At 44.5% G+C, this 27,470-nt stretch overlaps 1 protein-coding gene across 2 annotated transcripts in view; it reads right to left on the bottom strand.

Annotated features, from left to right (window-relative positions):
- smg1 (SMG1 nonsense mediated mRNA decay associated PI3K related kinase) overlaps positions 1 to 25,351 on the bottom strand; it is an 84,332-nt gene extending 58,981 nt beyond the window's left edge. For both annotated transcript variants that reach the window (XM_023957921.2, XM_023957922.2), the window contains exons 1-12: positions 25,069 to 25,351; positions 22,145 to 22,293; positions 21,882 to 22,034; positions 15,691 to 15,827; positions 15,322 to 15,380; positions 13,609 to 13,822; positions 11,649 to 11,774; positions 11,498 to 11,570; positions 5,037 to 5,134; positions 4,797 to 4,970; positions 1,821 to 2,042; positions 889 to 990 (exon numbers count right to left, since the gene is read on the bottom strand). In XM_023957921.2, coding sequence (XP_023813689.1) covers positions 889 to 990; positions 1,821 to 2,042; positions 4,797 to 4,970; positions 5,037 to 5,134; positions 11,498 to 11,570; positions 11,649 to 11,774; positions 13,609 to 13,822; positions 15,322 to 15,380; positions 15,691 to 15,827; positions 21,882 to 22,034; positions 22,145 to 22,293; positions 25,069 to 25,145 — 1,584 coding nt within the window. In that variant the 5' untranslated portion in view covers positions 25,146 to 25,351. The remainder of the gene's footprint in view (positions 1 to 888; positions 991 to 1,820; positions 2,043 to 4,796; positions 4,971 to 5,036; positions 5,135 to 11,497; positions 11,571 to 11,648; positions 11,775 to 13,608; positions 13,823 to 15,321; positions 15,381 to 15,690; positions 15,828 to 21,881; positions 22,035 to 22,144; positions 22,294 to 25,068) is intronic.
- Between the last annotated feature and the right edge of the window lie 2,119 nt (positions 25,352 to 27,470).

The raw sequence follows: 27,470 nt of genomic DNA, 5'->3' as shown, positions 1-27,470 counted from the left end.
ATAAACATGTGTAACCAACATTCCTGATTAGATGATGAAAGTTGTAACACGGCCATTTTACCATTTCAATACATAAGGCATCGTATAAAAGCTAAGCACTTGTGGATTTTCATGCATTTATAAACAGCCCCCTTTGATAGAAACTCACGTTTCCATAGTCACTGTTCTGAATCTGGATGTAAAGTCATGCATAAAGGTGTCTGTTAAGACATTATTTGATAGTTAAATGTGGCTTAACTAGGCATTAACTACCATTAATAAAGGGTAATCTGTTTGTCTGACAGGAAGATAAGGAAGGGGCGGAGCTTGGAGGCCGCTGCCTGCGGATTGTAGTTCTTATGTCACACAAGCTTTTTCAAATGGCATTTTTTCCGTCTGCTCCCGATTCACAACAATTTGGACAGAGATACTCAGAAACACAGATTTAATCTTAATTTTTTGTATTCATGTCCTCTGTCATGAGGAAAATGCTACAAAGATGTTAAAACCCTCAAAAACACACAGTGGGTCTTTAAATAATTGCCCAAGAGTAGCTGGACTCCACGACCCCAAAGGGGATTCAGCGGGTTCTGAAGACGGATGGAAAAACCCTCATTTCACAATTTGTATCATAAAGACTTAATATATTCATAAATGAATAGTAAGCAATATTTACATCTATATACATTCATCCGGATTTCGCTTCCACAGATCTTATTTCGGTGCCTTTATTGAGTCTTCTGAATGGTTTATTTTCAAATATCCTAACTTCATTTTTAACTTTATTACCACACAGATTCAACAAAAGCAACAAAAACTGGTAGGTGATCGTTTCCATCTGCCATAGGATATCATTCATCGTCATAACGATAACGATATTATCAATCATAGTTGATGTTGGAAGCCCACCTCTTTCTCTGGGTGACATCGAAGATTCAGCAGCTTTGAGTCCGGAGCCAAAAGTTTTTCTACGAAGGACACAGGCAGCTTTGTGTTCACCTGATCCACAATCTGAAAGACAGAGCCAAGCTGCTGAGAAACTCCACTTTCACAAAGGAAGGACTGGGTGTCACCGATCATTTCCAGAATCCATTTGATTCACAATTTCCTTCGATTCTTTCAATCCCCTTGATTGGATTCAATTTAATGTTAAATTTACACAGTTTACACATTTAGACATTTGTGTGGAAATACATCAATAATCTATATATGTTTTAAGAATATTCCTATTAATATGATACAGTTCAGCTACTGTAAATATTAGCAGTGAAATAATAAAGCAGTGAAATGGTTAACAGCACACAGCGTTCCATGCTTTCTCCAACGTGCAGATCATTATGGTCTGTCTCTGCTGGAGGGCGTTTCCGTCTGGCCACTAGGTGGAGCTCTCCTTATAGTATTACACTTTATTCCAGAAGATTGAAGCAAAAAAATGGAGCTTTAGACCACAAATGGTTACTTTAAAAAATGTTTCTGTAAAAGAGTTTGGAAAATTCCTGCCTGTGAGTCTATAAAGCTGCTCATTTAGTCAGGAATGTACGTTTGGGTCCAAGAGTTAGCATTAGCCGTCCTATGGGAAATTCCATTATACGTTAGCATCAAGCTAGCTGATTTGGGGTTTACTGCTGTTTTTGCAGAAAGGAAAAGGCATAAAAGATCAATCTCTACTTTTATGGATCGATTATTGATTTTTTAAGTTTGGATAGATTCAGATCGATTAATTGATCTGATAAAAAAAAGTCCTGCAGAAAGACCGGTTCAGGTTACACACAAAAGGCACGTAGACAGTGGAACACCACGTCAGACTTTGGAGTATGCAAAGGGGGAAAAACAGCCTGTACCAGCGTGAGCAGACTAAGCACCGCCAGACTGTAGTCCGAGCCGCAGCCTCGGCAGCACTGCAGCTGGTCCAGGCCGTAGGCCAGGACGGCCTCCATCAGCTGACCGCTGGGCTCCAGGCTGGCGAGAAGCACCCCGACGCACTCGTTCCCCGCCGTGAGGACGACCTCGGAGAACTGGACCTGCTTGGCTGCTGTCAGACACGCCAGAACTCTGTTCAGAACCTGCATGAAGAAACAAAGCACCGTCGACCCGCTTACATGTGAATGATCCCGCATGAAACAAAAGAAAAGCACGAGACCAAGTTCCTACAGTGTGAGTTCATAACATGGGATCAGACCACGAACCCAGGATCATCGTCCTCATTTTTGTTCTCTTCTACAAGAATGATGGAAATCCTCATTTGAAATGAAGTGCCAGACCTGCCCAGTCTACACCGTCCACATGGCTGCTCCGGTCACACACCACAAACACACACACACACACACACACACACACTACGGGCGGCCGTGGTGCAGCGGTAAGGCGGTCGACTCATGATCGTAATATTGCAGGTTCGATTCCCGCCTTGCACGCCCATGTGTCGAAGTGTCCTTGGGCAAGACACTGAACCCCACCTTGCCTCTGGTGGGAGGTTGGCGTCAGTGATCAGCAGCGGAGCCGCCATCAGTGTGTGAATGTGTGTGTGAATGTGTGTGTGCATGGGTGAATGGGACTGTGACTGTAAAGCGCTATATAAGTAAACGCCATTTACACTACACACCACAAACCAAACACACACACACACACTACACACCACAAACCAAACACACACACACACACCCCACAAACCAAACACACACACACACACTACACACCCTACAAACCAAACACACACACACACCCCACAAACAAAACACACACACCACAAACCAAACACACACACACACACACACTACACACCACAAACCAAACACACACACACACTACACACCACAAACCAAACACACACACACACCCCACAAACCAAACACACACACACACACTACACACCCTACAAACCAAACACACACACACACCCCACAAACCAAACACACACACCACAAACCAAACACACACACCACAAACCAAACACGCACACACACTACACCACAAACCAAACACACACACACACTACACACCACAAACCAAACACACACACACACACACTACACACCACAAACCAAACACACACACACACACACTACACACCACAAACCACACACACACACACTACACACCACAAACCAAACACACACACACACACACACTACACACCACAAACCAAACACACACACACACTACACACCCTACAAACCAAACACACACACACACCCCACAAACCAAACACACGCACCACAAACCAAACACACACACCACAAACCATACACACACACACACTACACACCACAAACCAAACACACACACACACACTACACACCACAAACCAAACACACACACACACACTACACACCACAAACCAAACACACACACACACTACACACCACAAACCAAACACACACACACACTACACACCACAAACCAAACACACACACACACACTACACACCACAAACCAAACACACACACACACTACACACCACAAACCAAACACACACACACACTACACACCACAAACCAAACACACACACACACTACACACCACAAACCAAACACACACACACACACCACAAACCAAACACACACACACACTACACACCACAAACCAAACACACACACACACTACACACCACAAACCAAACTACACACCACACACACGGGCTCCTCATCAGCTTGGGAGTTCAAGCTGGTCATTTTTCCAGAATTTGTTCTACTTTCTAATAAATACAATTTATATTCTTTATTTTTCATTACAAATATAATACTGGCGGTGCAGGATTGACCTTTCGCTGTTTGTTGATTTAGAATACATATTTAAAGTTATGTAAAAGTAACTCCTGTTTCACTAATTTCAAATAATTTGTAAGAACTAATCAGAAAAATGTTCAAGGTAAAGTAAATAGTTATTTAATTGGTTATTTTTTGGATTAAGTAGTGAATAGTTATGACTTTTCAAAATAAATGTCCCGACGCTGGCCATCTTAACTATCAGTTCTTCCTATGGGGACACTTAAAGACCCCCTCCAATGCTAATGGTGTTTTTAACCTATTCTTCTAGCACTTTTCTCATGATGGGGGACATGTAGAAAATTAAAATCAAAACGGCTTTTTTGAGTTTATCTTTGTTCAATATTTTTATGAATCAGGATCGGCCGAGAAAATGCAGCCTAAAAAAGATCAAATTTGTGCTGCAGGTGCTACACTCTGCAGGCTACAAGCTCCCTGCTCCCTTCTAAACAAAAGCATGATGCGAAATGAAGGCAAGCTTATTACAGATCAACAGTCCCGCCCACAACTCAGAGGTGAATTTGTAATGAATGAATGAATTTGCAAATTTAATTCATTTTACGCGGAAATGGGTGGTTTTAGTCTAGTCCCAAACTGCCCCCACCCCCAAATCTCGCCATCTGAGCACACTGTGAAAACTGGACTTTGCATTGCTGCACACCAACACGCCACTGACTGAACATCTCGTGTACACTGAATGTCTAATTTAATGTCTTTACCTTTTTTTTGTCTTGTTTAGTTCTTGCTGTGATGCTGCACTTTTGGTTATTTATTTATTTATTTATTGGGCATTTATTTGGTGAATTGAACTGAGTGGCTGTTTTGCTCCAAACGTATTTTCGTTGTTTCACTGACAATGACAAATAAATCTTGTGTCTTGAAAACGACACAGATTTTTAGATTTAGGCTAAAATCAGCATCATCATCATCATGAAAAGATGACTGAGAACCCTTTAGAATAGAGGAAAATAAAGTTAAAGCGGGACTTTAAATGTTCCATTTCAGTGTTTTCTAATAAGAGCACCTCCCAGACATGACCCCCCAGGATCTTACGTCAGTTACGTAGACTTCAGTGATGGGGGGTCCTCTGAAAGGACTGAACCTCTCTCCGATGCTACGGACCACGGTGCTAAAGACCCTTAGCAGAGCCGCCAGCTTGGGCAGCGACACCGAAGGCGGAGGAATGTCTTCCTCCCCGCCTTCCTCCAACGTCCCATGGCTCAGATCCTAAACAGAGCAGAGTGGGTCAGACTGAAGCTGTCAGCTGTGGCAGAGAGCATGCAAGAGCCTCACCTCTGCATATGCCTCCATGTCCTCCAGGAACTGCCCCAGCAAGGTGGTGGAGAAGGTCAGGTCAGCCACCCAGAACTGCTCAAGACTCTGCAGCCAGCCTAAAGGAGAAGGGGAGGTCTGTGAACGCACCATCCCTCAGGAACCATCTGATACCAGGAAAAGGCAGGAGTGCACAAAACCAGGAAACGTCAGAAATGTCTGAACCCAATCCCACTTTAAAGTTTCAGAATCTACGTCTAGCAGTTGGACCTTCAATTTGAGATCAACTTTGCTGTTTGAGGAAACGACATTTAGGCTGCTCCACATCGTGGTACAGGGCTCAAAGACCAACATCACGGAGTTTGATGGAGAGCAGAGGCTGCTAATGGTTTTTAAAGGAAACACCTCCTGCTCCATGTTTGCTGGTCATATGGATCACAGGTTCACCTCTGGATGGGTTCTGACAGAACTTTGGTCCGGTCCAAAAGCAGTCCTCTTCCCTATTAGAACCCGCATTAGCTCATCCTCCAGCAGCAGCTCTGATCTTCTTCAGTGCTCTGACCTTTCTGAACTATTCCAATGTGAGAAGACTTTGTTCACCAAAAAGTTTTACTTGATTAAAGACCCACTCCAGTCTCACTCTGATCTGTTTTTAAAGCGTCCCCAGTCGTATTTTGATGATGATGATGCCGTTTTGAGCTAAAACCCAAATATCTGTTTTGATTTTTAGGACAGTTTCTGCAGAGCAGCAGGCATTCATTTGAAAGTCACCTCTTGAATTGTGGGGAGGACTGTTGGCGTGGAGTAAGCCCGCCTCCACTTCCCATCAAATGGCAGCAATATCAGATCTATCCAGCTCTACAGTTCTGATCCAGATTCCAGCTCAGACCATGAAAACAAAGACGTTCATGGATCTGTTGGTCTGTAGGTGGATGATCAGAAAGGGGCGGAGCCAGGAGACTGTGGCCCCACCCATTGTAGTTTGTTTATAATAATTGTAAGGCTATGTTCACACCGCAGGGTGAAACGACCCAATTGAGATTTTTTTGCCCCTATGCGACCTGTATCTGATCTTTTCGTGACAGTCTGAACGACACGTATCCCATCTTTTGAAATGCGACCTCCGTCTGACCGGCCAGGCCACATGAATCGGATCCGTACGTCATCGATACGCTACAAAAGTCATAATTCTGCATTGAAGTAGGCGGGAACTAGAACATAAACATCAACCATGGTGGACGATGCTGCTGAAACCAGTCAGTGGAAGGGAAGTGAGGTCAGCGATTGGATTCATATTTGGGGTGACAGCTCTATTAAGGCCAAACTCCAGGGCTCTGATCGCAACCGGGCGTTTTTTGAAAATATTTCCAGCGAAATAGTCGAGCGTGGTGTTGAACCTTTCCTAGAGTTACTTTTTTTCTCCCTTTCCGACCGTGGTCAGAAGCGCGGGGGACCAAAGGCGGATCCTCCTTCGAGGTTCACTTCCCCGTTGGGACCCTCAGATTCTCCAGGGCGGGTGAATAAAGAGTCAATAGCATTTATTCTGGGGGAAACCTTCTTTAATTACTGTTCTCCTTCCTCCATAACACACAACATGAATGCGCGCCCTCACTACCCCCCTGTCACTCCCTCCTACGCTGCACGCGCTCTCTCCTCTCTCTCACACACGCACGCGCGTGGCCCCAGCACATACACATCCTCATTCCACAACAGTGGGTCCAGACCATCCTGGCTCCAATGCCTTCTTAAAATGAGAAGATTGTAATTGTGCTGCTCCTTTGTGAAAATGAATGTAATAATGCAAAAAGAGCTCCGCTGTTGACAACACTGTTGTTGACATCCATTGCTAACGTTAGCTACTTCCACAAACAACAGTGACGTCGTTCACCGTTGAGGACTCTTTTGCACATGCAGGTCACTTCTGGGTCATGTCACGGTCACACAGGAGATCACAAAAGTTCCATATAATTGGAAATGTAAACGGCCTTGCAAAAAAAAATACAGATTTTTTCAAAAAATCGGAATTGAGCATTAAGCCCTGCAGTGTGAACGTAGCCTTAAGGCCCGTACACACCGGGACGAATATTCGCCAGACGTTATTCGCCAGCGTCTTTCAACACGTTTTTTGTGTTCACACCCAGGCGATTTTCGCTGACGATGAGCCGAGTGAACATGCAATTTCCTTCCCTGACATTAGATGGCGCTTAATGTAAACAGAAATACTCCTGTACACAAAGTGGCGCTGTGCAACTTTACGCTTCTTAAAGTCGCTTTTCACTCAAAAGAAGAGAGCAAGTATTTACGCGCTTGTCAGAATCATAAAAAGAAAACATGAATATTTCAAGCACCACTAGCTCCAACTGGTGCTTGGTTCAGGGATATTTTAGAATGTCCGTCATTATTTCTTCGCGTCAGTGTAGAGGCTACTTGGCGTCTATCTTCTTCGCTGGTATGTGTGCTGAGCAAGGCAGTTTTGTGTTTGAGCGCACCCAAGTTGTGTTTTACTGTAACTTCAGAAGCTCCAGACACGTGTGCAAAAGCGCCGTTCTCATTGGTCGAATAGATTTCGACGCGAGGCGTTATAAAAAAAAAACCAACCCGAGGCGTTTTTTTTTTGACGCGCGGCGTTTTTACGCGTCGGTGTGCACACTCTCATTGGTGCCCTTTGTTTAGTCACGAGGCGTTAAACGTCGGCAAAAATCGCGCGCGAAATTCGTCCCGGTGTTTACGGGCCTTTAGAGTCAACATGTACCAACAGATGATCCGCGGACAAATGTAAAGCAACTATTGTCGTGTTATCAGATGGAAAAAAGAGTCCAGCTGTTTATTTGTTTACTTCTTACAGGCTTTTCTGAGTCTGATTACGCGGCACGCGCCCGACAGGCGCTGCTGTGACATCCTAACAGCTACCTTGTAGTTCCTTAGAAGAAATCTTAAAAACAATGTCCTGACACCACAACCATGAGACACAGCAACTCATTGAAATGTGGGTGGATGAATGCAGGCTCATTAAAAAAACATTTAACGTGATCCACATCACTACTCACTGTTTTCCTGACAATCTTTATGTCATAAACATTTATCACAACCTTCTTAGCCGTCGTCTCTTCAGTAACCGCCTTGCAGCACGTCTCCACCGGACCAAAGTAAAAAGTATTGAACCTGACATGGATACAGACGTTTAGAATTGATCAGCAAAATATAAAGTTTGAATGAACTATCCTGACAAGGACTGCAGAGAGCAGGACTTCCATAATTTCTGTCTGTAGTTGCTTTGCCCCACCCTCGTCATTCCTGGCCAGTGAGTGAAGAGATCTTTAGTCATGTGGTTTTGTTTACAAGCTTTGGTTTGAATCAGGAAAGGTCGCTTGACGGCAGTCTGAATACAGACCAAACACAAGGTTCAGGACTCGATCCAGAACAGATCAAGCAGACTGGGTCCGGAACAAACGCTTTTCCCACTCTGAACCACTCTTCCATATAATTGGAAATGTAAACGGTCTTGCAAAAAAAAAAAATCGGATTTTTTCTAAAAATTGGAATTGAGCATTAGGCCCTGCAGTGTGAACGTAACCTAAGTGTTCTCAGACGGCATTTTTCCTCTGCTCCTAAACCAACACTATATGAATAAAGAAATACTCTTGATTTTCCATATCCATGTCTTATATCAGCAAAAAAATGCTACAAGAAAACGTTAAAAAACCAAAAAATACCATTTTCGTTGGATTGGGTCTTTGAAATAAACTGCTGCGGTGGAGAAAATAAACTTGGGGAAATTCTGGACAAACTGAAGAGATGCATCCAGGAAACGTGTCCCTGAAGGTGGTGAAAGACTCAAAAACACCACAGACTAGGGTCGTGATGGCTAGGGATGGGTACCTAGCCCCGGTATTGAACGAGCCCCGGGGCCACATTCTTCAAGACCGCAGTATTGTTAAGATCTGACCTCAAAGGTTCTGCTATCGGTACTGGAGAAGTCGCTTTTTGTGTCCCACAGATATAAACGTTATCTGCCATATTTAACTCACCAAGTCAGTCAATTTTCCATTATTTAATGATGATATTAATTTCGCTATTCTCGCTGAAGAGGAGAGGTCTGTCTGGTATTTGTGTTCACGGGGGGCGGGGCTTTTGTTGAGACAGCACCTGGCGTGCGCACACAGGAACGCTACCAAAGATATACGATGGTGGAAAGAGCTAAACGTTCCAAAATGCGGCTCTTTCCTCCCTGAGCTGCGGCTCTGTGGTTTAGTGAGATAACTGTCATGTTCTCAGATTGTTATGGAGCCTTTAACACCGTCAGGTAGGGCGAGCGAGCAGGAGGAAGAGAGCAGCGTGAACGCGGAGGGGGCGTGTCTGCAGCTGTGAACGCCGACCAGAGTCTGTTATGGGATGGAAAGTTCTTCTAGAAAGACAGTCAGAGGTAATCTGGTAGAGGACACATGAACGCCCAGAAGAAAGCCTGTTTTTTCCTAGACTAAAACCCCCATTTCCATGTAGAATGAATTAAATTAGCGTCAGGGCGCCCCCACGATCCTGTCACCTTGCTGCTACGATGACCGTATGTTGAGCTGTCTGTATGAACATGTGGGGGGGGAACAACGAACAAGTAGAGGGCCGGGGGGCGGGCCTTAGACTCACTGCTTATGATTCCAGACAAACTAACTGCTGCTTCCTAATAAAAATAGTTATCCATAAAATTAATATAATTTATTGGGTTTACTGGATTTAAAGAAAATAAATAAATAGATGGAGTCTGCATCAAAGTGAATTTGTTTCCATCATCTCATTCATCTTAACTCTGGTGTTTGACAGACAGAAAAGTCTATTGTGGAAAATGGACAAAAGATCAAAGGAAACATCACGCTCATTAAGAATAAAAATTAAAATAAATAATTAAATAAATATCCTGACTGTATTTTGAACCAATACAAGAACTAAATGAACTATCACGATATATTGGCAAAAACATTTTTTCTAACACACCTACTGTTGCTCCCTGTGCTTTCATCTCAGTGGGAAACTGATCCAAATGTCTTTGAGAGGTTCAGGTTGCCGACCTCTGCTGTAGCACATCCACGTGCATTCCAGGTTTGTATTATCATGTATAAAGTAAAATGTTTTGTTAAAAAAAACAATGTTGCATAATGAGGAAATAAAACACTTCATGTTCTTAATTTGTTATTTATTTATTGTCCTCAAAAAGTATCGATAAGAGTATCGTAAAAATACTGGATCGATAAGCAGTATCAATAAGAGTAGTAGTACCGTTAAAACCTTAACGATACCCATCCCTAGTGATGGTTGACTGACATCACGATGGAGAGACACCATCTTGATGCCACGCCCCCGCCACGCTGCGAGTCGACACCATAAATTGGGGTTCTGATCGGATCAACGGTCAGATTAAAATCCAACCGTGTCCATGGGCCCAGAAAACCTTTTTCCGATTAGAACAAACGTTCACATGGTCACACTTTCATGAGCAGTAGTGATGAAAATACTGGAAGAGGAAATGAGTCCTGATGTAAACAAACTCAGCTGCCATAAACATTCATGCAGCAGCTCTGTAATATACGAGACGATCTTCTAAATGTGCTTTTATTAATGTGATGAATATTATGAAGCGGCTGTTCGCTCATCATTTTATTTTTAATCCGTGCTTTTTCTGTGGAAGAACGGAGCTGGAAGAAGGGTTCAGAGAGGCTAACACGTGCTAACAACATTTAGCCTTTGATGAACATAAATCCATGTGGGAAACGCTGCAATCTGCATCTTGGCTGAACGTAAATATGTGGAATAACATCAGCCTTTATGTAGTCGGGACACGACTGGAAACACAAATCCAGGTGATTGTTTGAACGGTTTCTAAGGACTGAGCCACATTTCTGCTTTAAGCTCACACACCGCCCCAAACTAGCCGCTGTGTGAGCCGACGGACCGAGCTCTGCCCGGTTCTACCGGGAGACCCGGTTCTCCTGAGTCCGGCTGCTTGTTCACATAGAGCTGCGGGACGGATGGCAGTCCGAAGTCTTCCACACGTAACAAAGCATCCTCCCCTCCCCTCAAACACAAAGCTATAAGTCCGGCTGCTCTGCTCAGAGACACGGTCCACCGGTCCACCTGGATCGACTACTTCTTTCTATTTTGTTTATTTATTTATTTTTTTTTGTTAAAGTCACTTCCCTCAGTTAATACTGATGAGTCATTAGCTGGGAAATAAAATAAAAAAGTAATAAAGTAAAATAACGAAAAATAATTATATAATAATGAAAATTGTACACCCCCCCCCCCCCCCCCCAAAATGATATCAACTGCCAATTTAAGGGACATGGCCCAACCCACCACAGACGGAGTTAGAAAAACTCATTGAAGGGTCAAACACAGAAATGTGTTTCTCTACAGAGATAAGACCAAACGTCTCATTTGATCATATAGTAGACTACATCTAAGAGCTTGCATGTGAAAGAGGTCCAACTGACCTGAAACCTGCTGAGTCAGAGCCTGCTTCTGTGTGTGGTCAATGTGCCAGCCCACCAGGATGTCCACAGTGTCCTAAGGAGGAAGGAGGCCAGACAGGGTCAGCTCTGCAGCCTCTGCACGGGTCAGCATGGGTCAGCACGGATAACTCACCCTGAAGTTGGTGCTGAACACATGGGGGTAGCAGCGGGCCACCTGGAGAATGCATCTCACGCTCTGACAGAGCAGCTCCGGCGTGTCCACGTTCTCCAGGATGGACTGCAGGCTGCTCATCACCAGCTGAAACAGAACATTACAGACGGACGTTTGCTTTGTGGTTTCACCACAGCTCACAGTGAGAGCTGCTGTCATGGTAACCCAATGAACCCTGGGTGATGTAGGGATGAAACGGACGCATCTTCATTCGTTTACAGACGCTGGATCCTGCGGGAAGCTCCATTGCTAAACATCATCTTTGGCTGTAACTCTGTTGTCAGCAGAACACTGAAGTAAGACTGGACTTTTAACGGTTCTCTAAAAATAAATCCAGCTCTTAACCCGAACCATAAAAAAGAGGACGACATTTAAGCAGTTAAGGCAAATAATTACAAAAATTATTTTTTTTAGAAACAAAAATAATATTTCTGAAACCAAAGAACTAAAGAAAAATGAATCATTTCAGAAAGGAAATGCTTAAAATGTAACAAGGAAGAAAGTGGAAAAAGGTTAGTATTATGGGATGTCATGATGAAGTCTGACCATCATTAACAGAAAGTTATTTGACATGAAGCGCCTCAAACTCACATGAATTCATTCAACCATTACTGCTGAGCCAAGCAGTCAACACACTTCACTTTGTGTGATCCTTATTGTAGAATTGTTTCTAATAAACTTCTTCAGGTTTTTAACAGTTTGTACATTAATCAGTTTCAAGTCTAGATGCAGAAATCAAAGTGACCATGGAAAACTGCTGAGTTAAATGCAATGCAGTCCAGAAGGTGTCTGCACCAAACCTCCATGCTGATGCATAAAACGTTGGGCGCACCAGTGCAACCAGTGCAACCAGTGCAACCAGTGCAACAATGCAATGCAGAGCCCTGGAGACAGCAGTCTGAGCCAGTTTGAACTTTTTCCAAACAGAGCAATTGGTCAACGTTGCAATGGTTAGGAAAATTGCATGAACTGGCGCAATTTCTCTGGCCATCACAACCTCGCAAAATCCTGGAGGGTCTGGTTAAGTGATGGTGAACTGCTGGGAGTAGGCAGACATGACATGGTTGACAAAGTTTAGATTAGAAAACATGACAAATCAAAATCTAAGTGAGCCTTCCAGTGAGCCCCCCCCCCGTGATTTTTGCTAGTTCTCCCACTTAGAAATCATGGAGGGGTCTGACATTTTCATCTTAGACACAGGTCTACTGTGAATGACATCTTAAATCATCTGGAAAAAAATCACGTTGTACGATTTTTTTAATGATTTATTTAAATGCTACTGCTGCAAATAAGTGTTTGAACACCTGAGGAAATCAGTGTTACTGTTTGGTACAGACGTCTGTGTTCTCCCTTCCACAGTAGTTTCTCACCAGGTTTGCTAACACTGCAGGAAGGATTTTGGCCCACTACTCCTCACAGATCTCCTCTAGATCAGTCAGGTTGTCGCTGAGAAACTCAGAGTTTGGGCTCTACAGGTTTTCTATTGGCTCATGGTCTGGAGACTGGCTCGACCACTCCAGGACCTGGTTCTCCTGGCTGTGGGCTCCAGGTCATTGTCCTGTTGGAAGACTCAGCCACGACCCTTCCTCAGTGGTCTGAATAAATCACTTCATGAAATCATGCAATGTCATTTTTTAGATGTTTCTCACATGCAGCTAGGAGGAAAATGTCAGACCCCTCCATGATTTCTAAGTGGGAGAACTAGCTAACTATGGGGTTCACATACTTATTTGCCTCATAGAAAATGCAGCATGCGCCATTTATCAAATAGAGGGATAACATTATCTTTTCAAGTTTGTTCACTGATAACTTGGCTAATGAAAGCTTTTTTTTAACTTGATTAGTGTTGAAATAAAAATGTAAACAAATATCAGTCTAAGCTGAATCAGCGATCCACTGGAATGTGAACTCTGTTCCTGACCTGCATGATGTGAGAGAAGGCCTTCCTCTCTCCAGCCGTCTCCAGAGCGTGCTGAGCTGCTAGCAGGAACAGCAGCTTCACCTCGTCCCGGCCGCTCGCCGTGAACTTAGCAAAGAGCCACTTGAAGATGCGCTCCGCTTCGTAACTGAGCACCGTGCACAGGAGGCCCAGAGAGGCTGCCGCTTCCTGCCGCAGCTCCCACAACAGCTTACTGCTGCAGATTGACACACAAAAATCACAACATCACACACAAAGCCACAGCAGGAGGCGCTGTGCAGCACCACCAGATAACCCCAATTTACCGTCTGCGGTGCGTAGGGCGTCGGTCTCACGACCATCAGTTAGTTTACGTTGACAGAGGAGTGGTTTATAATAATAATAATAATCCATTTTATTTAAAGCGCCTTTCAAGAAACCCAAGGACACTTTACAAAACAAAGGTTAACAATAGACCTTAAAAGCACAATAAAAATAATAAATAAAATTAAAAGTGAATCAGGATGGGAAGGCAGAAATGAACAGATGGGTTTTGAGTTTAGATCTGAAAGTAGGAAGAGAGTCTATGTTACGGAGATCAGGAGGGAGTTCCAGAGTTTGGGAGCCGAGCAGCTGAAGGTTCAACTCCCCATGGTGATGAGGCGGGCCGGAGGGACAGAGAGCTGAGCAGGGGAGGAGGACCGAAGAGAACGAGAGGGGGTTTTAATATGGATGAGGTCGGAGAGATAAGGAGGAGCCAGGTTATGGAGGGCCTTAAAGGTGAACAGGAGGAGTTTGAATTGGATTCTGGAGGTTATGGTGCAGCTGGTGGAGAACCGGGGTGATGTGACTGAAGGAGGGGGTTCTGGAGATGATGCGGGCAGCTGAGTTCTGGACCAATTGGAGCTTATTGAGGGTTTTTTGGGGGAGGCCAAAGAGGAGAGAATTACAATAATCTAAACGGGAAGTGACCAGACTGTGGACCAGGATAGAAGCAGAGGGGACAGTGAGGGAGGGGTGTAGACGATTAATGTTACGTAGATGGAATTGGGCTGACCGGGTAATGTTATTGATGTGGGACTGAAAAGATAGTGAGCTATCTAGGATGACACCCAGACTCTTCACCTGAGGGGAGGGGGAGACAGAAGACGAATCAATGGAAAGAGTTAGATTTGTGGCTTTATAGAGGGTGGATTTGGAACCGACGAGAAGTAACTCGGTTTTATCACTGTTGAGTTTGAGAAGGTTTGAGGTGAACCAGTTTTTGATTTCAGATAGACAGGAGTGGAGGGAGGAGGGTGGAAGAGAGGAGTCGGGTTTGCTTGATACATAGAGCTGGGTGTCATCCGCAAAACAGTGAAAATTAACATTAAATTTTTGCGGAAGATATTGCCAAGGGGAAGAAGATAAGTAATTAAAAGAAGAGGACCAAGGACAGAACCTTGGGGGACACCAGAAGAGACAGAGGAAGGGGGTCAGCCTCAACACCGGGAAAGGTGATTCCTATTGGGAAACACATTCCTGCACCCAGAATGCTTTGCACATGCATCCCACAGGCCCGGTTCCACTGCTCCATTAAGCAAAAACATGGATGTAAGTAGACTTTCCGTCTCCATGCTGCGTTCATAGGGGCTCATTGTTAAGACGGACCTGGACAGAACTGTGGCGTTCTCCGGGTCCAGGACTTCCTATTTAAGCTCACCCTCCCAGGTCAGGGGGAGAAAGCTTTTATCTTACCTCTCATTTAAAATGTCGTTCAAGGTGCTGAGGATGGTTTCCAGCTGTTTGACCAGCGCCTGTTCAACAGAGAAACAGAACCACACTTCATGTCTTTGCTTCTCTGCAGACCTGAACATTTCTGTACTGGTGGTAAACTTCTGGGTTCTTGACCCTAGGGGTGTAGGCTTACATCCTCTACTGTTTAGGCTGAGAAAACCCAGGTTTTTCATTATTACCAGGACCACCAGACCTCTGAATTTGTACAGTAAAAACCGCCCCTCCCCCAGTTCTTGTCTCAGCATGATGGTTGGATGATTTTACAAGAACTCTAGTGTTGTAGAAATAAAAGCTCAGAGCACCCAGACAAACTGGGAACATCTGACTGACCACTTTGCTCTCTCCGTGGCTGATGAACTCCTTCAGTTGTTTGAGGGTGGCCAGCCTTCGCTCTCGGTCGTCCTCCCTGGAGACCCGACGCAGCAGGTTGGCCAGCCGAGACTCCTCCGAGTGAGCCATCCCCCTGTCTGCAGCAAAAACAGCAGAGCAGCTGGTTTACCGTCAGCACAATGCACGTTGTACGATCCTGATGCCGTCAGATAGGGACGTCAGGTTTGACTCTTTTGAACAGATGCAGACAACTACACTAACTCAATGTTCTATTGTACAACCTGTTGAGGTCATCACTGCAATAAAGGCTTCCTGTAACTGCCAATCAGACTCCTGCACCGATCCACAGGTATTCTGGCCCTCTCCTCATGAGCAACCTGCTCCAGCGGTCTCAGGTTTGATTCCAGACGGCAGGTCTCAGCATCTTCCACAGATGCCCAGTATGGTTTAGGTCAGGGCGGATGACGGTAACTTTAGAAGAGTCCAATGCTTTCCTGCTGCCATACCCGTGACACCTGTGACTGAGACCACGTTTTCTGACGGACCAGTGCATTTCTCTACAGCAGGGGTATCAAAAAAATGGCCCGCCAGATGTTTCAATCGGGCCCATTCATGAAGAGTAAAAATTATAAGAATGTTTAAAAAACAAGCACGTTTCTAGTCCATTCCTGTGGCGAGTTATGATTTTTTAAAGAAATAACCGAAATGCGCAATTCCGCCACTAGGGGGAGCAAAGGAAAAGCTTAAGAGGTGAAACAGCATATCTTTGCACCTGCCAAAAGTGAAACCTAACGGCTCTGTGTCTGAATAAAATGTAGTTTGGTTCCCCGCAAGCCCCACTGCTGTTACATTGTTATAAGAATGATCAGTAGTGACACCCTAATGACCAAGATGTTGTCAAAAAGAAAAAAAGGGATGAAGTGAAGTGCTGAGCTTTCCAGGTAAAATGGACACATTTTTATTTGTTTCAGAGTTGAATGCAAAACCTGCGTGCTTGTTATGTCATCAACAGGTGCTCAAAGAATATAACATTCAGCAGCACTATGAGACAATGAGGAAAGTTTCACCATTTGCAGTTAAGAAAAGAGAGGATTTACCAACTAAAATCTGGACTGAAAATCAACCGTCTGCATTTACTGCAGCGTGACGTCAGTGATGGAGCAGTGACAGACACCTGATTGCAGACAAGTTGGAGCAAACATCCAAACCATTTTCAGATGCTGAACCTATAGAAAAATGACGAAGGCTGCAGAAGTCTTGTTCCCCAAAAAGCAGTCTGTCAAGGATTATGATTACAGATCCAACATCTCTGAGGAGACTTGGGCGCCAAATGAAGGAATCCTGTCATTTATTGTATTTTCGGTCACTATTAATGAAAGCACAGATACAGATATTGCACAACTGTGCATATTTCTTAGAGGTGCAGAAGAGTTTCTTGAGTTGATGGACCCAACAACAGCTGATGACAGTCAGCTCTCTTGTTACAGTGCTGGACTATGCTGGAGTGAACTAGTCACGTAATGTCAGTCTGGTCACTGATGGCGCCCATCAAAGGTCAGGAAGAAGGCAGGTGTTGCCACAAAATTCAGGCAGAAACCAGGAAAAGATTCTTGGACATTTCATTGTGTTTTGCACACTTGAATGGCAGTAAATATGTTTCTGCACAGGATCTGAATCCTGATATTGACGGCCTGCAGAAGTTTGAGGAGAGAAAGGAGGTTAACTCCAAATTCTTGTTATGTTCACAAATGTTTGCAAGTTTAATTTAGTTGAATTATTCATTGATTTGCACATTTACATTTTAGGCAGGTGTTGAATTTTTTTCCATAGCCCCTCTTGAGTTTATTATAAGGATTGATTCAGTGTCAGATGTTTTTTGCTTTTACGTTACTGGTCCGGCCCACTTGGGATCAGACGCCTTGAATGCGGCCCCCAAACCAAAATGAGTATGACACCCCTGCTCTACAAAATCCCTTCATAGTCTTGAGATTTCATTGTACACAGCCCAGATCATAATACAGCCTCCTCCGTGTTTCACAGCAGGGACAGCGTTCTTTTCTTTATACTAGGCAGGGGTTGACATAGCCCAGAAATTTGCACTGGCCCACAGGGCCAGTAGTTTTTGAAACTTACTGGCCCTGCCTGAAAGTTACTGGCCCGACACCGCGCATAGCGGGACCCGCCGCTCCGCAGGTGCTGGCAACTTTAGGGGGGTCCGGGGGCATGCCCCCCCCGGAAACTTTTAATATGGTGCAATTTGGTGCATTCTGGTGACATCACTTATTACTACACTTTTCAATGACTGAAAATAGACCATATCAAACTTAAATCTGCTCTAGTCTGTTTCAGATGTTTTGAAGAGAGCACTGCAGTGTAGTAGGTAACACTAGTTCAGAAGTTTTCATGCTGCTTCTAACGGCAAATATCACAATAAATCATAAACATTAAATGTGTTAAAACAATCTAATGGCAGCTTGAACCATTTAACGAATCAAATAAATCCCTTAATGCATTTGACCAATCGGATGGACGCCTTCACATTGTTGACCAATCGGATGGAGCCATGTTATGTTAGATGTTTGTAACCTATGTCAACGTGGGTCATTTGGAGTATAATTTTTAAACTGGGAATGGTTATTTGGTTATTTTGCTGTTTGTTTATATACCGCAAATTATATCGTTATCGCAATTTTAATCTCTGATATGGCATATCGCGAGTTTTCCTCATATTGTGCAGGTCTAACTGAGATCATTCAGCTAACTAGAAATACTTACTGCTTACAGTGTTGTAAAGAAAAACAAAATTAAGTAGTTTAACATTCTACTGCATTTGAGTCTGAGATTCAGGTATTTGGAGTTGCCTTTGATTCTTTGACATTCAGCTTAAAGCTTAGTGGATACAGTTTCATCTTCAATGCATTCATTAAATATCTTGCTGTCCATACTACTAATTATACCCATTACTCCATCCAACATATTCCTATCTATTCCTGCCATGTCTTCCACATCTCTGACATGCTTCAGTCTCTCTTCAGTGTCGGATTTATAATCAAATGTAATAATAACCCACTGGCTTGTGCCTTCGTTGTTGCTGTTTAACATTGTTTTGTATTGAATTGTTACATTCAATAAAGTTTGAAAAAAAAAAAGTAGTGAGCGCGTGCCGCGTGGTGCTCGGCAGTGAAAGCCGCGCGCGCGCAGGCGGAAGAGAAGGAGAAGTGATCAAAGGTTTCCCATAGAAACCCTTGAAGTCTGAACACAGGACTAGCAGAAAAACTAAATTATGAAGACGAGGTAAATCTACACGTTTTCGCAAAATTTACTTTATTGAAAAAGGTGAAGAATGTATAAACCGTTAGATATTTTAGTGGCCCGAGCGGACAAGTGAAAAGTAAAGTCTTGTGGTCCGCACTGCTCGAAAAACAGGACCGGGCCAGCGGACAAATGGCTATGTCGAGCCCTGCTAGGGGTTAAGGATATATTTTAACATTTCGATTCAAACATAATTTGTGGTCAATGATCTGTAGGGGTGTAGGAACAAATCGATTCAGCAATATATCGCGATAGTTCATTTGGCGATACTGTATCTATTCAAAATGCTGTCAGGGTGATATTTATTTTATTATTTCTGAGCGTCCTTCAGTGTCCGACTCTTGTTGTCCACTTCACCCTCCAACCACTAGTTGGTAGCAGAGCACACGGAGCCTCTTTGAGCAGCTCTACACCACAAAACATAAGATCTAGCTTTTACTTGGGGTAGGTACCGAACAGAAACTCTGTTCCATGTTGCTGTCAGTATCATATTGCAGTGCTTTTTAGCGGCTCAGATAAGAATGAGTGAAGCTCTGCAGCTGCACAGCCGCTAATGATCTGAGACAAAAGGCTGTAGACAAAGCGGGCCACTTCTGCAGAACCTCTCAGCTATAGATTCTAGTTCTGATGGATCAGAGTGATGTGTCCAACGCTCTGGAAAAAGGCCATCGTCGTGGCGATGAGCGGTGAAGTCCGTGTTTACTTCCACGTGTGAGAAAGTGGAGCAGCAGCTGCAGAGCAGACGGTCATGGAAACAAAGCATCTGAGCCACATTAAAGCTCTTCATCCTGTCAGGCTGCCTCATCATCATCACTTTAATGTTTCTGGATAGAATTAGTGTTTTTATTTTTCTCCCTTTACTGTTGAATCACTGTTCAGTCTCCTGGAGGATCTAAATTAATGTTGGAAAATATCAGAGCTTGATTTCCTCAATCAGACATTTAGAACATTATGGGTTCAGACACATTCATTCTATTGTTTTTCTTAGACTGAAATATATTTTGTTGTGGAAATCAGACAATGTTGACTGTTCCCTTTGAATATTTGAAGTTACCAAATTAAAAGCACAATGAATTTGCTTTGGTAACAGCAGCTTCTCTATGAGACACAGTTGCAGTGCTTGACATAGTGATCATTAAATATACTGAATGTTACCTTCTTATTACAATCAAAGACGTATTAATGTTCAGGTGGAGTTTTTTCTGAGTCATGCTCTTTAAATCAAAAAGGAAATGTGTTCTGGTACAATATCGTGGTATGTATCGTAGGACGCGTAACGAATACGTGTCGTACCACCAGACTCTTGCCGATACAAACCTCTAATGATCTGATTCATGGTATGATATTGGCTCATTTTGAATGATCCCATTGGATCCAACTCTCTGGCCTAAAATTGATCATCACATGTGTAGCAAAACTTCCACCGGTGTGAGTGTACATAAAGATTAGCCCTTAAGGATGGAGGAAGCAGACATCAAAATCCAGCAGAAGCTTGTGTGAAACATTTAGACCTGATCAACCAGAAAACGCCATTGATGATTGAAGATATCCCAACATTTAAGATCTTTGATGAAGTTTTTAATTGGAATTAATGGTTGAGACTAGAGCTGCATGATGAGGAAGACTTGTGATATGCGACATTAGTGATCAATATTGCAATAATGATATAACTTGCGATCCATGAACAAATAGCAAAACCACCAAGAACATAATTTCCATTTCACTGCAACAGTTTCATTTAAATAAGAGTCAACATAACTTAAATTATGCTCCAAATGACCCTCCTCTATGCAGGAGGCGAACATCTAACATAAAAGGATCCATCCGATTGGTCAAATGCATAAAAGGGATTTATTTGATTGGTTAAATACTTCAAGCTGCCATAAGACTGTTTTAGCACATTTAAGGTTGCAATTTTTCAAGTACACCCCACTCCATGTGTCAGAAAACCTTTAGTGTCCTTTCAGAATCAACGTTTTCTGTTAAACTACTAAACACACCTGCACAGGTGGTTCACTGACTGCAAACAAGCTGTGTTCGTTTGCACACAAAAAAGCTTTTTTCCTAACAAGTTAATTCAAGCCCAGCTGCATAAATGAGAACACCCCAGTCATCGTCTTGGGAGAAAAGACAAACTTAGACTACAAAATCCCAATGAACAGACATTCAACCTCAGGTGAGTCTAATGATTCATGTAAGAGGTGTGCAGCACAGGTGACTAGAAAAGGACTTTCTTATCCAACAGCCCATTTCATGCTGTCAGCAATGGCTCCCCATGGAAAAGAAATATCACCAAATCTGAGAAAGGAAATCATTTCTTGGCACAAAAAAGGTGAAGGCTACAAGAAGATGAGCATCAGTCTCCATCCAGGCTCTGAAAGAGGTTCTTCTTGAAGAATGGACAAAGACAGATGTTCCAATATGACGCCAACCTGTTCATTCATGCCTACAAGACTTGGTGCTGTCCTTAGAAACCACAGGGCTCCTCCAAAATACTAGATGTAGTAGTTTCTGTTGCAGTGTTCATATTGACTTCAACCAACTGAAGTCAAACTGAAGATGATGTGATCAAAGTCAGATCATTAACCTTCATTTCATGTTATGGAGTTCAAGAAGTACTTAATAAAACTCAACCTGGTGGAAAGTTTGGAAACTTTTCCTTTGTTCACTGAGCTACTGATCAATGAAAGGGGGGTGTCCTGATTTATGCTGAGCCCTGTAACTAAGGACCATGGCTTCACACTAGGAGGTCCTTCTTCTCCTTTAGGTTCACACAAGTCTTTACATGAGCCCAGGTTGGAGAGTCCTGGTTCTCACACGTTAAAAACACAATGCTGCTTCTTCTGAAGGGGGAAGGCTTTAGAGACGGGACCGCTTACCCTGTGATTTCCTCATATCCTTTGAAGCTAAAGCACGGCTTCCATGCTGAAAAGTAGTCACATCCACAGTCACATTGTTGGGCCTCAACTCTTGCCCCAGCGACTTCCAACCAAATGAAGCATCACAGACACTCTGAGCAGCTTCATATCCCCCTGGGTGCAGCAAAAGTTCCGGTTAGAATCATTCTGTCAAGCGCATGAGAAACCAACACCTGTGTGGCATGAACTGTGCTACAGTGAACTGTGGCTGTGCAGAGCCTCACCCTCCTCCTGATGTCCAGCTGCAGGGGTGTAGGCATCACTGAGCGCCGCCGGCTGGTCAGGGCACTTGGAGGCTAAAACTTTGAAGAAGGACCCAGAACCAGGTTCTCTGGACTTCACGTGGTCCTGGCTTGATGGCACACTGTCAAGTCTGAGACAAAAACACACACTTTTCTAAGAACTACAGAGCTCATACTATGAATAATGCAGAATAGTTAAAACGTAATTTCTGACGTTGGAAAAACTCTAACCAAAAAAGTAGCAAGTATTTAACTAATCATCAGCGTAAAGCTGCTTCTTCTTTAGCTTCACCATAAACATGTACTTTATGTAGAGAATGAGCAACAATTACAACATTTTAATATCAAAGAAATGTTTTTCCTGCTTTTAAGGACAGATTTGTTGTCAACACAAGAGATCGATTTGCTTTCATTCATATTCTAAGCTGATCCTTCATTGGAGCTCAGCTGTTTTGGGACCAAACCACATTTCAAACACGCTACAGCAGATTATCCACGAGTTTATTTACGAGTCCTTCAGTCGATCCAAAACCTGGAAAAAATCTGCTGCTGCATGGAGGAATCCGTTGAAACCGCAGTAACTCCAGAGGCCTGTAGCTCAAACTGGCCTCACCTGTTCCAGCAGAGAACCAAAGCAAAAGGGGCGGAGCTTGGACAGGCAGGTGTATGCGCACTCACAGCACCGAGTCCTAAAACTTCTAAAAGACATGCTTTTGCCTAAAAAACTGTGGTGAAGGAAAAAGAAATGTACATGTTGGAGTTTTCCTGCTGACCCTCACAGCTGTGGAGTTCAACTTTCAACCTAAAGAAAATGTGAAAGCAAACTCCACAAACTCTGACACGAGCGTGTCTGCTGCTGAGGGAACCAGCTTTTAGTCTGCATGTGTCCAGAACCAAATCCACGTCAACGGACAATCCTCTCTGTCAGAACTGCTGTCAATCACGTGAAGCCAACCTGGCCTGAACTCGGACAAACCCATGTTTGCCAACGAAAGCATGAAACTGTGCCGCCAAAGCAGCGTTTCAGTGGTTTGGAGAACGCAGGAACACGCCGCCTCCTGACGCCTGCAGCACATGCTCTTCTTCCAAACATTTCACCTCCATGACTCTGCTGATGCTCTCTGAATGTAGACCAAAAGTTTCTCCAAAGAGCGCCGAACATCTGCCATGACTCCACGGCTCAATCTAAATCTGCATCTTAAAAGGAAACTGCTAAAAGTCTGGCTAAACTAGAAGCAATAATGACCACATATGAACAAGGCTGACTCAAATTTAGATAAAGTTGGCCACAAATCATACTTTTGGAAGAGGATTCACTCTTGACACAAAACATTCAGCTAGAGATTATTCAGAAAGAATTTCAACATTTCTTTGTCTTTTCCTCTGGGCGTTTCCCTTCACCCCACAGCCAATCAGCTTCCTCCGTCTGTCTCCTGCGTCCTCTACCAGCAGCTACCTTCATGTCTTCCTTCATCCAGAATCCTCCTCTCTGGTCTTCCTCTAGACCTCTGGCAGTTCTAGACTCAATGGATTCACCGTCTGTCCTCTGGACATGTCTCAACCATCTCAGTCTGGCTTTATCTCCTCTAACATGTCTGTCCCTCTGCTGTCCTCATTCCTGATCCATCCTGAACCTCAGCATCTTCGTCTCTGCGTCCTGTCTTCCTCAGTGTCTAGGAAACAACATGGCTGCTCTCTCCACCCCTTTCCTTTCATTCCAGCTCAAACTCTTTTCTGACACTTTTCTCCACCCATTCCAACCTGCCTGCACTCTTCTTCACTTCTTTTCCACTCCCCCCGTTCCTCTGGACTGCTGACCCTAGACCCTTCAGATCCTCCTTCTTCATCTCTTTTTCCTGTAACCTCGCTCTTCCTCTTGGGTTCCTCTCATTCACACACATGTTCTCCGTCTTGCTGCCGCTAACCTCCATTCCTCTCCCTTCCAGGACAAACCTCCACCTCTCTAGCTTCTCCTCCACCTGTTCTCTGCTCTCTCTACAAATCACAGTATCGTCTGCAAACATCATGGTCGTTCCTGTCTAACCCCATCTGTCAGTCTGTCCATCACCACTGCAAACAGGAAGTGGCTCAGAGCTGTTTGCAGAATAAATGCAACACTTTTTATTATGGATTCTAAAGGATCAATACGTTATATTTCCTCTAGAATCAAATATTGGTCATTGTTGATGTCCTTTGTGAATTACAACACCCTTTGCCCTCGCAGACCAGCAACCGCCGCTGCTAACGTGTCTGCTTCGGCTAACACCACGTTGGGGAAGTAACGTGAAGGTTTAGTTCGGAGTCTGGGCTCGGTTTCGCTTTGGCCCCAGCTGTCTGGTTCCGGGAGGCAGAGCAGGAAGCCTCGCCGCCTCCTCTGCTGCTGATCGACACGTTCGGGCGGGTTCGGGGCCTGTTTGTCAGCGGAAACCTCCTCTGACCCGGTGACACCGTCGGTAAACGACCTCCGCGCTTCAGGGGCCCCTCTCCGCGGGTCTGGCCGGGAATATGACCCCCCTCCCTCAGAACGCCCCCGGAAGCGGGCTGAGCAGCACTGATCGGGGCGTTAGCCGCCGAGCTAACGCGCTAGCCCGCCTCCTGTAGGTCCGAACACCGATCCCGCTGCTGCTTTGGGACCCGTCCTAACACTGCAGCGGGAGGACGGCCGATGTCCGCCGTTCCTGCCTGGGAATCGTCGCTGCAAAGCCCCTCGGCTCGGGCGGCAGCACCGGGCTCTGCTCAGCGTCCAGCTGCAAGCATTTCGGCCCGTTTCAACGCGGCGGGACATAGAGCGGTCCAGGCAGGGGGGAGGGGGGGGGGGGGTTGGATACGGAGCTTCTCTAGTGCGGTTCTGTGAAGGCCCGCCGGTCGCGACCGTTTGAGAGTCCGGCGGAAGAGCTGAGACCAACCTGGGCTGCCAGTCGTTCCAGTGTGGCCGCAGTTTGTGGGCGCCGCTGAGCCGAGACCCCGGGGCTTTACGGCTCATTACCCTCCGGTGCGCTGCATGACCTGCCGGCAGCGCCGAGCGTGTCTGTCCCGACAATTACTGTTTTCTGCTCCGCGTTACCGACGACCGCGAAAACGTTGACTAAGCCAGCGTGCTTGAAGCTAGTTCACGACGCATCTCTTCTTCTCTCGCGGCATTCTCTTCTTCGAGCGCTGTGTCCTCGTGACGCTCAAACCGTCGACTGCGCTCTGCTGCCCCCTAGCGGCAGGAAATCCCCTCTGCATTAAAGACCAAAGGAGAGTTTTCATTCACACTTTCACCTTATACGACGGAGTTTTAGTGTACAAAAAAGTAAAATTACGAGATTTAAAGTAGTAGATTTACGAGTTATTTTGTTGCAAATTTACGAGATTAAAGTGGAGGTGAGCATTCAGAGCAGCCAGTGAACGCCGTGCAGCAGCAGAGCGACTAAACAGAAGAACAGGTGAGCTGAATGTCTATTGAGAATGTTCCAAATGTCTGAAGGCTCATTTGTTTAATTTACACTTCATTAATGGTTTAGTCATTGATTGGCGGCTTGCAGGATCTCTGCAGCTGTTGATGAAGACGTTGGTGTCCCTGCAGATGTCCACTTCAGTCCTTTCTTCCTCCAAAGACCAGGGGCCTCATTTATAAAGGTTGCGTACGCACAAAAGAAGGCGTACGCCACTCTCTACGCAATAGTTGAGATTTATAAAAAGCAAACTTGACGGGAAAATGTGCGGTCCTTCACGCAAGCTCTGACCCAGGCGTACGCACAAAAACGGGTGAAATGAGAAACGGCGACACCGTCGGCAGATGGAAGAAACACGTGAAAGTGAAAATGACAATACTGCCTCTCAGAAATAACATGAAGACTTCATAAAGCAAGTCTGACAATTAACAGCTACACCAACACCCGTTTGATCCATCAGCAGTGAGACAAATAAAAAAAATCAAACGAAAATTACAACAGAAATTCAAATGAACACTTATTTGCAAAAAGAAAAGTGAAAAATGTTCTGCAATATTGGCATGTTGTGCAATTCATCCTCATAAATAATATATTTAACAGAACGAAATAATGTACAAAACTGACATTCCCGTCAATGTGTCCGTCTGGCGGAGCAGATATAGGTGCAATCAGACAGACAGATGGATAGATAGAGAGAGATGCATTTATTGTCCACTAGGGAAAGTTGTTTTCACATTAAAACATTTCTTCATAAGCTACAGAATTATGGTATTCATGCATATGCCTTTAGTTTGTTTTATTTTTGATGAAACAATGTATGGCGTATGTCTCAACCATTCAGAAAGCAACAAGTAATTACATTTGCGCTGATCAATTTCCCATTTCCACGTCGATTATTACCGACATCTGTAGCTTGTCAGATGTAATTAAATGGAGGGAAATAAAATGCCCCATCACAATGCGTAATGACACACAATGGCTGATCTTGCGCTCTTAGAAGATGTGGCAAATGGAAGAATTCGGAGTGAACGCATCTTTAGACAGCAAGAAGACTTGCTGGCAAACGAGGACGAGTGGCTTATGAGCCGGTTCAGACTTCTTCCAGCCGTCCTGTTGGACCTCTGCGGGCTTTTGGGCCCGGCGTTACAGAGGAGCACTCGGAGGAACCACGCGTGTCACCCGGTGCATCTGGCGCTCCGGTGCCCCCCCGGTGGCAGAGACACTCTGGCGATGCAGCACTAGACGTTTTTTCGCCTCGACTTTGATGTCCGACCATTTCTTTTTCATTTCGGCCACGGTCGGAGGTTGTGAGGCTACAGCATTTACGGCGTCTGCCACCGTTTGCCGCTCACGTGCCTTTTTGGCATTAGTAATGCCCACACTGTGCCCTCCAAACAACACTTTTCTCCTCTTTTCCACCTCGCCAACGATAACTTCTACTTCACATTGAGTGAAGTTACGTTTTTTTGATTTTCTCTCCGTGTTTGCCATGGTTTCGCAAGACATGAATATTAATTTGTGGGCGTTTCACAGACTATTTATGGGCAACTATGGGCGTGTCATGAGGCCGCAAAAGCTGCGCAGCATTTAGAATTGGTTGTGATTTATTAAGGGAAAGATGCGTAGGATGTGCGTGCGCACAGTTTTATAAATCCCAATATTTCTGTGCGTACGCATGTTTCATCGTACGCCACTTCTGACGCAAATCCTACGCAAAGTTTTATAAATGAGGCCCCAGATCTCTACTGTGTGACGCTTCCGTCTGAGGAGGAGGAGCACTTTCTGGCATTCTCAGCGTTCTTCTGCTAAAATAACAGACTGTTTTCATTCATCTTTGTTGTTTTATGTTGAAACGGGACGTTTCCTCTGGA

Source organism: Oryzias latipes, chromosome 8, assembly GCF_053564925.1.
Source record: "Oryzias latipes strain Hd-rR chromosome 8, Olatipes_Hd-rR_3.1".
Lineage (NCBI taxonomy): Eukaryota > Metazoa > Chordata > Actinopteri > Beloniformes > Adrianichthyidae > Oryzias > Oryzias latipes.
The sequence above is the reverse complement of the archived record's forward strand: the minus strand, read 5'-3'. Positions and strand labels throughout refer to the sequence as shown.